This window comes from Agrilus planipennis, unplaced genomic scaffold (genome assembly GCF_000699045.2).
Source record: "Agrilus planipennis isolate EAB-ADULT unplaced genomic scaffold, Apla_2.0 scaffold201, whole genome shotgun sequence".
Classification (NCBI taxonomy): Eukaryota; Metazoa; Arthropoda; class Insecta; order Coleoptera; family Buprestidae; genus Agrilus; species Agrilus planipennis.
This window is the reverse complement of record NW_020439103.1, coordinates 559,012-569,635: the sequence shown is the minus strand read 5'-3', so window position 1 is coordinate 569,635 and position 10,624 is coordinate 559,012. Positions and strand designations below refer to the sequence as shown.

At 34.6% G+C, this 10,624-nt stretch overlaps 1 protein-coding gene across 1 annotated transcript in view; it reads left to right on the top strand.

Moving 5' to 3' along the window:
• Positions 1-8,575: 8,575 nt before the first annotated feature.
• The window catches only part of LOC108740618 (single-minded homolog 2), a 38,628-nt gene continuing 36,579 nt past the window's right edge, over positions 8,576-10,624 (top strand). Inside the window, exon 1 of the mRNA XM_025977503.1 lies at positions 8,576-8,780. Within this exon, the coding sequence (XP_025833288.1) occupies positions 8,741-8,780 (40 nt within the window). The 5' untranslated portion in view covers positions 8,576-8,740. The remainder of the gene's footprint in view (positions 8,781-10,624) is intronic.

Genomic DNA, 10,624 nt, shown 5'->3' with positions numbered 1-10,624 from the left:
TTTTCAAAAATCAATACATCATGTTACGTCGGTGAAAGACGGTTTGGCTGGCTTATGATGGAAGGTTCTTTCTGCGACAACTGTTCACTTTGTTTTTTTCGTCCAGACAAAACAATACCAGAGATTTACGGCTTTTCAATAAAGCAAAAGGCGTTACAAAAGTGAGCTTGGAACTTTCTGAGCTCGCTGTCACATGACACCAACGCTTTCCGTAGTAAATCGCCATACGTCCCTTGTCCGCTACACACGCATGAAAGTACTTGTCACACACATGTACATATTTACTATACAAGTACGTTTTGAGAGTCACCACAGTGTCGGACGGATGTCCAAGAACAGAACCAGTTCTGTTATAAAAATTTCAATTCGAAAACAGCTCATAAATTACGGCCCGTAAAGGCATTTCTCGCTGCGATGCATTATGAGTTTATTATCGAGTTCCAGAGAAGTGCGATACCAGCGCAAGCACGAACTACTACTATATCACTAGTCGAGCCCACATGATGATTATCCACTACTGACCAACAATAGTAAGTAGTTTCTGGGGTAGAGGCACTAAATAGTAAATAAAGAGGTAGTCAGAACGAGAATTCAAAGTTCATGCAAACGAGTTAATTTCTATATTTTAAAAATTTCTGGTTCCAATTCACATCCATCACGATTCAGAATTATTACAGGATACAAAGACACGTCCATAAGTGGTTCTTGAGTTTTCTTGGGTTATGATCAAACCCTTTATAACGTAGATAACGATTAACAGATTCATCAACATGGTATGGTCTTCAGTCTTCAGAATGGACATGCATTTCCAGATCTTTCTGCCTTAAGCCAATTTTCTAATTTCTCGAAAACTAGAGCAACCAACTCGTCTAACTATTTGCTAACAGTAATCCAATGTAGGTCTACTTCTACCCCTCTTTAACTCCTGTTTTTGAATCTAATATGTCCCTAGCTAGTCATTCACTTGATGTCTGAGAAGGTGTCGTACATATCAATCTATTTGATCACACAGACTCATTCATCATCATAAGGTCGTCAGTCTTACGACTGGTTGAATACGCACCTCCACTCTTGCTAATCTTCGCATTTACCCAAAACTAGAACATCCTACATTCTTAACTATTTGTGAACAGTAATCTAATCTAGGTCTATCTCTACCCCTCTCTCGTTTCTGTCTCTAATATGTCTTTGGCTAGATCTTCATGCATGAGAAGGTGGCTCACCTATTTCTTATTGACTTCCATAGAGTCCTCTGTTCTCCTATTCTAATACCTGGTCATCTAACCTTCTCTATCCACGGTATCCTCATCATTCGCCTGTAACACCACATTTCGAACGCTTCTAATCTTTTCTTTTCCGCAGCGCCCACCATCAATGTTTCGTACACCTTTAGCAATCTTTTTCGAATTTCTAAATTAACCGTTCACGAGCACAGAAGTGACTTCTTTTTATTGAAGACTCAACCCTGCGCTATCCTCTGCATTATATCCCTACTACTCCTTCCGTCCTGACTTGTCTGACTTCCTAGATACCTAAAATCAGCCACTTCTTCTAATTCTTCGTCTCCTATCTTTATATTCGCTCTTTCTCTACTTTGCATACCAGTATTTTTGTTTTACTTCAGGCCTTTTGGTAATGAATAAATGAAATCATTTTTCTAAAATACCAAGACTATAACCTATTGTACAAATAAATTACTCGATAAAGAAAAATGTATACTACAGTTTGTGAAAAGTTTCATACGGTTCAATATCCTCGACTGTTATTTGGGAATAGCAAGGTCTGCTAATAAAACCTCAACTTAATGTACCATGCATCTAATAAATGCCATGCAGTTCTCTTAGGGTGTTCTTAAAGCTTGACCTCTTCAATTTTACGTTGTCGTCGTTGTCGCAGACGACATGGAGTCATCATCAGATGGTGAAAATGACACCCGAGAATCGTATTCACCTTTTACCGCCCCATAATCGATTTCACGGACCTTTTGTGTTGTGTATTTAGCGTTACATTCTTTCTTGCCTATTAGCGGTGTCTTTCTTCTTCCGTCCGAGCAGGTCGTAGTACTTTTGGGGTTGGATTTTTACGACTTCCATACGTGAAATTTGCTTTTCGGAAATCATCGTCCCATATTTTGTCAGACGTGAATGATGTGACGAAACAGGACAAAATTAATTCAAACAACTACAAACCAAAACTTATTCCCTATAGCTAGCCGTTGATTCGGTGATGGTTCCTTTTCTTAATTCAAATACTATGTAAACCTTGTATATCCTTCGCAACTACTACTCTACAATAGAGGGTGTCAAACAGAGTGTTTTACATTTTCTAAAGAGTACTATATGAAGTATTTTTACTCTACAGTATGTAGAAACCAAATGGAATGCTAAGCTTTCAACTAAAAAGTGCTATATCATACACCCTTTGAATTAGCATTGTCGCTGACTAAAGATAATAATTAAAAACAGCGAAAATGGTTAAATGCAGCTTGCTATGATACGAGGCACTTAACGGAGTGCTGAGCTATTACTAAAGCGTGAACACGTATGGCTTAGCATTATCAGTGACTCAAAATAATCAAAAACACAGCGAAGATAGTTAAGTATACTCATCCATAGTACAGAAGACCAAATGTAGTGTTGTGCTTTTACTAAAGTGTGCTCTATCATGAAGGGTTTTGGCCCAGGGTCAAGACAGTTAACGAATACGAATTGGAGTATTGAACTTATATTAAAGAGTGCTATATCATGCACTTTTCAATACAGTAATTAGAAATCGTGCTTCTATATAATTGGTAAAAAGTATGTCTCAGTTTAAGAAACTAAAAGAGCTTCGCGTTGTTTAAACAGAACCTATGTAATCTACTGTAATAGTACAGTACTGATCGTGACGTACTGTTTTACCTTCTTCATCATAAATCGTGGTTGAGATTCTAATTTATGTTAAAGAAGTGCTGAATAATTGTAAAATAATCGACTACTGTCAATAACTGATTAATTTTCCTACAAGTTTTATTAAAATGGCATGACGATGGATTTTTTAAGTATTTCTTCGGAAATTATCTGTTTTGTAAGGAATTTCATCACGAATTTGTGTCTCTTTAGACATGTCCTCATTTAATTGCATATCGACGATAGATAATCCAAAAATTCGAACATTATTATATGATTATTGAAAGCACTTTTTATTTAATTCTTGCTAAACTTATTATTTTAAAACAAAACTATAAATTAAGTTAATCTAGGATCTTAAAAAAAGAGATGTAAAGAAAAAATAATGGAATGCAATTTTTTTACGACAGCGTTGTTGATACCCACACGTAAGCAATCGTCGCGTTGGTGGCGGCGGTGTGGGAAAAGGGTCAAAGGTTATGGGTCATAAATACAAAAATATTGCGTCATGGTTGTTACGGCAGGTGTTCGTACCTTTTGTCTTATGAATTTGTCATTTTTATCTTCGAAGCTGAGAACAGACTGGAACTGCAACTTATACTTTCGTAGGTCATAAACTAAAGTTTTTACTTCATGTTCTTAAAGGAAAAGTCAAAACAAATACATTACGTACAATAAAATTATATACGGTCGAAGATTTACTGCAAAATTTTAAAATTAAAACATAAAAACAAGTCCATAAAGATATCTACATAAAATAATAAATACACAAAGTTTCAAGAATGTTCACTGACACTTTTCGCAGAATTTTTTACAATACTGAAGTAGTCAATATATGGAACTGTTAGAAGGGGAAATTTTCCCCTTTCATCCTCTTGGATTCGGCAATAATAATCCACAAATTCTGTATTTTGAGCAGTTGGACTAACACTGATTAGAACAAGACTTTTTAATACAAAAAGGATAAGGATTATAGAAAACGAAAGATAATTAAGAAACTGTTTATTTTCTAAGAGGATTTTGTGACATGATTTGTTCTTCGAATGGTTCGTTTATCGATTTCTTTTCCCTTTATTCTTTGATTCTTGCTCAACAATTTAGTTCAAGGATTAAACATTAAGCGTTTTTCTAAGTGTGAACTAAAACTAAACGTGCGGTGAGATAAATCACTGTAGAAGAGTATTATAAACCGACTCTTAATACCTGAAGTGAATTACGGTTTAAACATCTGATTGGATAATTAACTTGATCTATTCAGTCCACAAATCCGTTTGCTATAAAAGTCGCAGTAAAAATCTACCGTTCGCATATCGTATGTGTGTGTGTGTGTATATCCGAAACGAAAGAATTTTATATCGATGTTATTGGTCATTAAGATTAGGCTTATCTCTAAGATTGTTATAATCCATGAACATTAGAACAGATACCTGGCATAAATCTGCAACTAACCCTCTCCCCAAGGATAAGTATTGACTATGCGTTAATATTTGCAGGTTTTTAGATGATGTACTGTAAAAATTCCGTCTCATCATTAAGATTTCTTATTACTTTAAAATGTCCAGTTTTCCACGCACTATACAGGTATTATAGACAAAATAATACTGCGAATGCCTCATTATGTAGATAAGTGATTAACAAAAATGAAATGAGATTGTACGAAGAAAAGTTTTTGTGTGATATCTTAATCCTCTAGGAACCAGGAACATTATTTTTGGTTGTATATTGTCTTGTTTATTTAAGGAAAATCTCCCCATGCACATATTTCATATTTATCCTCTCAGACACAGCGCATTCGTTTATAAGTATTTGCATAGATAATGTTTTCCATCATATGTATCGGAAGAACAGGAGCAGTAACGCCGGTGTTGCCACAAAATATTTAAAATTAACTTTTCCAGAAAATTGACCACAGAATTTACAAGAATATGACGCAGAATATTTAAAAATAAGAATTATTTTCGACAAAGAAGAAATATGGAACTTTTTAGCAAAAACATGATGTTCTACTTTTCAAAAACTACTCCAATTACTTGAAAATTTCTATGCCTATATTGTACTTCATTTCACAGCAGTAAACTGTTTATTAAAAAATTATCGAATTTCAACAAAAAAAATTCTTCCTGACATACTAACATTAATAGTGCCTCTTCCTGGCTTCAAAATGGATAGTCAGTCCCAATAACATTGATAGTTTGTTATAAACAAGAAAATTATTATAATAGAAGACTAAATGAAACGCTAGGCCTTTGATAAAAAGTGTTTTTTAACTAAAAATAAATTTCAGTGATTAGTACAATAAAATACTTTTTAAATCGAGATCAAAAATATTTGGTAAAACGTGTCAACGTTGAACAGTTAGAGACGGTGCGTCGTCCGGAATAAACGCCCTATAGGGGTAGTTCCGGGGATTAGCGACGCGTGCGCGTTTACTCCGACGCTGCTGCCACAAGGGCACTTACACTTATTGCTTTTATTATTCCAACCATGTACTCCCAATTGAGCAACGCCGATGTTGAAACTGTTAATGCTTTGTTATTTCCTTCTTAGATGACAAAAGGGTCGTGTACGAAAAGAAAATGCACCCCTACTTTCCAGAGGGTATTCTCTACTGAAAAACCTGGCTACACACCAACTATCACATAATCGGTTAGAGATCCTTTGTTTGCTTTACACACGAAAAACAATTCGGCAAAGGGGTAGCTTAATCAAGGTTCTTTTGTTATGCATATATTAAAATATTAAAGCTTTTAAATCGACATTAGTAGTAATTCGGAAGCAGTGTCTGCGTATAGGTCGACCATAAAGTACATATTAAATTAAATATTTCGGAATTCTATACTGTCATTTGTTGCAGTATTAGCATCTAGCAAGGAGGAGTTAGAGATAGCTTTAAATAAAAAGTAGCGAAAGAGCGAATATAAAGATAGGAGACAAAAAATTAGAAGAAGTGACTGATTTTAGGTATCAAGGAAGTCAGATAAATCAGGGCGGAAGGGGTAGTAGGGATATCGCCTTCAATAAAAAGGAGTCATTCTATGTTCGCGAACGGTTAATTTAGAAATTCGAAAAAGATTGTTAAAGGGGTATGTTTGGAACGTGACGCTATAAGGGTGCTAAGCATGGACAGTGTACGTGGTGGAAAAGAAAAGGTTAGAAGCGTTCAAAATGTGGTGTTACAGGCGAATAATAAGGATACCGTGGATAGAGAAGGTTAGAAATGAAGAGGTATTAGAAAGAATAGGAGAAGAGAGGTCTCTATGGAAGTCAATTAAAATAGGTTGGTAGGACACTTTCTCAGGCATGAAGGTCTAGTTAGAGACATATTAGAGGCAGAAATAGGAGTTAGGATGAGTAGAGGTAGACCTAGATTAGATTACTGTTCACAAATAGTTAAAAATGTGGGATGTTCTAGTTTTGGGGAAATGCGAAGACTGGCTCAGGATAGGAAAGAGTGGAGGTGCGTATCCAACCAGTCTTAGGACTGACGATCTCATGTTGATGATAAAGTCATTAAAAAAAGGTGCTATTTACGACTGGAATATACACCTAGCGATATCAAGGCATCAGGAATCTCTACTTTCGTCCGATTTGTGATTTTCCTCCGTTACTAACTTGCAAACTCTCAACTTCGAATTAACGCCGGCCGTGAAAGCCTACACTCAACCATGTATGTCATAAATTTCACACCAGCGTATTTAAAGTAAATTTTTCTATAGCAGACAGTAAATGCGACAATTTGAGATTGTTAGCGTGTTCTTCATCACGATGATGATGTCATTATTTTAAAAAGTCTGTTGAAGTATTACGAACTTTGTATGGAAAATGGATAAGGATCTTTCAGTAAAAGCACGAGTGTAGTTATTTTAGTATTAGCTACTGAAATTAAAATTGTTTGTGTCAGCATTTTTCGAATATGAGTAAGTAAGGTAAAGTGTACGATGATATCAGATTGTCAGCATTTCTCTTTTGTCATCGTATTGATTTATTTCCAGGGAGATAAAATACATATGCCAGTTTACTTAATTTGTCCTACTTCTTTTCAATGAGATAAAATTTGATACAAGCACAATGTACAATGTGCACATCTTTGGAGTTCTAAATTAAAATCGTATCAAAACGATAACCGAGAATATCGCAGTTATTTTTAAAAGGAATAACAACCTGGATATAGGTATATAGTATAAAAAAACTATAAGAGATTCACCCCCAATTACTACAGGTAATTATCAACGCGAGACTCCACAGTCTCCTTTATTATTCTTCTTATACGTTAGACATATGCGGGGCAATTTAGGAAAGCGAATTTCACAATGAATTATGGGACATAAGTTGAATGCACGGCGCATTTAATGATAAGAGAATTTATTGGAAATTTAGGAAAAAGTTTCATTGACGATCTCATGTCGAGTCGACTATTAACGTTCGGATGAATTTAGATTGTTTATTTAAAAAAAAAATCGTAATTTATAGTTTATATTTTACAATAGATGATAGCTCAGGATTTTCTATCCTGAGCTAATCTTCGCATTTCCCCAAAAACTAGAACATCCCACATCCCTGACTATATTTGTGAACAGTAATTTAATCAAGATCTACTCTTTTTAACTCCTATCTAGCCCTTCATGCCTGAGAAGGTGTCCTACCAACCTAATATCTTGTCTATTTCTTATTGTCTTGCAAAAGCGCCCACTGTTCTCCTACTCTTTCTAATACTTCCTCGTTTCCAACCTTCTCTATCCACGGTATCCTCATCATTCGCCTGTAACACCACATTTCGAACACTTCTATCTCTTTATTTGTCGCTCCCACTGTCTACATTTCGCACCCATCCAGACATACGCTTTTAGCAATCTTCTGCGAATCTCTAAATTAACCGTTCGCGAGCATAGAAATGACTTATTGGAACAGAGGGCGTTATAGTCTATTTGACTAATTTTATTTTTAGTGTTCCGTATAGTTCCTAGAATAAAGTTTTTAGGGAACGAAAATTATAAAAAGTTGCCCTGAAAATGGAAAATCAGAGAGAAACTGAAAATATTAAAAGAATCTAACCTGGCTCAAAGTTTATTATATTAAAACTGGAGTAACATGAATGATAAGATAATCCTTTCTAAAAACAGATATATATTAAATTTCAACACCATTATAGGCCTTTTTCCTTCCGTTGTCAATAATAAGGGTTTAACCATTAATTAAGTATACTTTTGATTATTTCGCCCCGCCAATAAAAATTCGGCATTGCATATCATTCATGTTTTTTAATAATTTATTGCTTGTTTCTTATCGATATTTCTGAAAATGGTCACCTTATGTGAGTACAAGTCAAATCATTGCATTTTTTTGACCAGTATATTCAATAATTGACAGTTTGCCTATCTCCCACTCTGGACGATTGACCTAGACTTAACTCAGCCAAACAATTGTACATTTTCCAAGGAAAAACGAAACAAAACATTTATACGTATACACAGGCCTTCTTCGATGGCCACATACAGTCAGCACGTCCAGAGCCGTATCAACATTAAACAATAACACAAAACAAAACATTGCTTTACAAGGTTGTCAATTCCACGAGTCAGCATCTTGTTTCGGAACCACCTAGTGTAATTTCCAGACATGTTCAAAAGGGATCCGATCAGTAGGCGGATTATCTATTATTATTCCTCTTTCCACATTGTTATTAAGTGTCTTCGTATTCTGTTGTTAATTTGATAAATCGGGGGCAATTTTCGTTTTTGAGAATAATTTATACGTAGTTAACTGTGGTGGAAATCTGTGGCTAAACCTAACTAACTGTGTTGTTCAATTTTATTGTTATTCTCATTGGGATTCCTGTTTATTCCCAATTCGATATGATTCTTGCGGTGAAGCCGGAATATCTGGAACAGCCAGGTAATATTTTTTTTCACAATTTTAATTTATTAAAGCATACCCCGGGATTTTTTGTTACTCTACTATTATTGTTCGTGGTTGAATATTAGGGAACAATCGTACAATTTAAATCTTTTGAAATTTTACACATCATACAACAGGGAACCAAGTATTATGTATTTAAAATAGGCAAGTTATACTCTTTTGCAAATCGTCAAAAGGAACTCCTGAACCCGGACATTTTCCAATTACGGTAGGTTATATCATTTGACCTAGGACTTTAGGCTCCATTTCTGACAGTTTCGACTTTTCAACACTAAAATTGTTTTTAATAAAACATAACTTAATCAAATTTTCGGGATTTCTTTAGAATAATTAGCTTTGAGCTTTTTTCTTGAACTTCTATTTGAGAAAATTATCGGAGATATTGCTCAATGTGGACCAAAAAGTTGACCTTCTTATTAATACATGTAAATAAAAAAAAATTAATAAGGGCAAATTATGCACGAATTACTAAAGGAAGCACAAAAATGTGATTTTTCCCAAATTTTTAGTTTTGTTTTCGGGGTGGAGGGTCAATTTTGGTCGATTTTTAAATACACGCCCCTCAATTTAGCTGCACTTTGTGATTTTATTATTTTTCGATGTCAAACTAACATATTAAACCAAAAACATATACATACATACATATAATAAACTATAAATACAGTGTATTTAATTCTTAAAAAAGGCACTATCGAAAAGTTTATGTTCACTGAAGGTAAAATAAAAAAAAAAGACTGTTTCTAGGAATTTACCTGAATTTTATAGGATAACTACTACAGCGAAGATACATAAAGTAATCAAATAATCCATAACTTTCAATTACTAATGGACACTCATGATATAGAAGGGCGCATATGTTATCAGTGAAGTAACAAGGATAATTTTTAAGTTTACTTATCCTACAACTTAAAGTAAGGGGTAAATTCCACGCATGAGAAACTGGTTCGTCTATCTACAAATGATTTGTACACAAACATAGTTGTTTACTTTTTTAACCCAATCTGTATACATTGTTGTTTTCCTTATCTGTTATTAAGTTTTTCACAAATTTCAACTGTAAATAAACTTTGTACGTTAAACAAAGCAGGAATGTAATCGAAGTGGTTAAGATTGTTATTTGTACAGTAACAAAAAGAAGATCAAAATTCTCTTTGTTCAATGCAAAGAAACCGTTTGCATATATGTTTAGGAGCCCTTGCTCTTTTTATTTTACTTCATACATGCGAGCACAGGAGAATTGTAATAGCAAAATCCTTAATAAGACAAAGTAAATATTCAAAACGTGGACAAATGTCGTTAACTCTTGTGCAAATAATAATAATAAAGTACCTAATTTCGCTTTCAGTGTAAGACAGCAGGTGAGAAACAGACAGAGAGAAAAGAGAGAGATGTCGACCATTAGCGTCAGTCAGTTAGTTACTAAAGTTGTTTATTTATGTAAAACGGCGGCAACAATGTACGTACAAGGCGCAATCGTGTTATTAATTGCGATAATTAAGATTAAGCACGGGACGCGTGTTGATATTTAGCGAACATTTACATTGTAACGAGCAATTTATAAATAATGTGTTTAGAGCAAGTACGTACGTGACGCAGAGCACCATTTCGTAGGTGCACGCCGTTGAGATTGCGAGTGCAACAATGTTACAAGCTTAACAACAATCGATCTATTATCACGCACAGCTCGATTAACTGGAAATTATCGCAGAACAAAACGAGCCATGAGTGTATTGATTAGTGACAATTGTGACGGCTGAAATATAAGGCGACTAATAACTATTCCTTAGCCAACACGGTCGACACGCATTCCCTTAATAGCC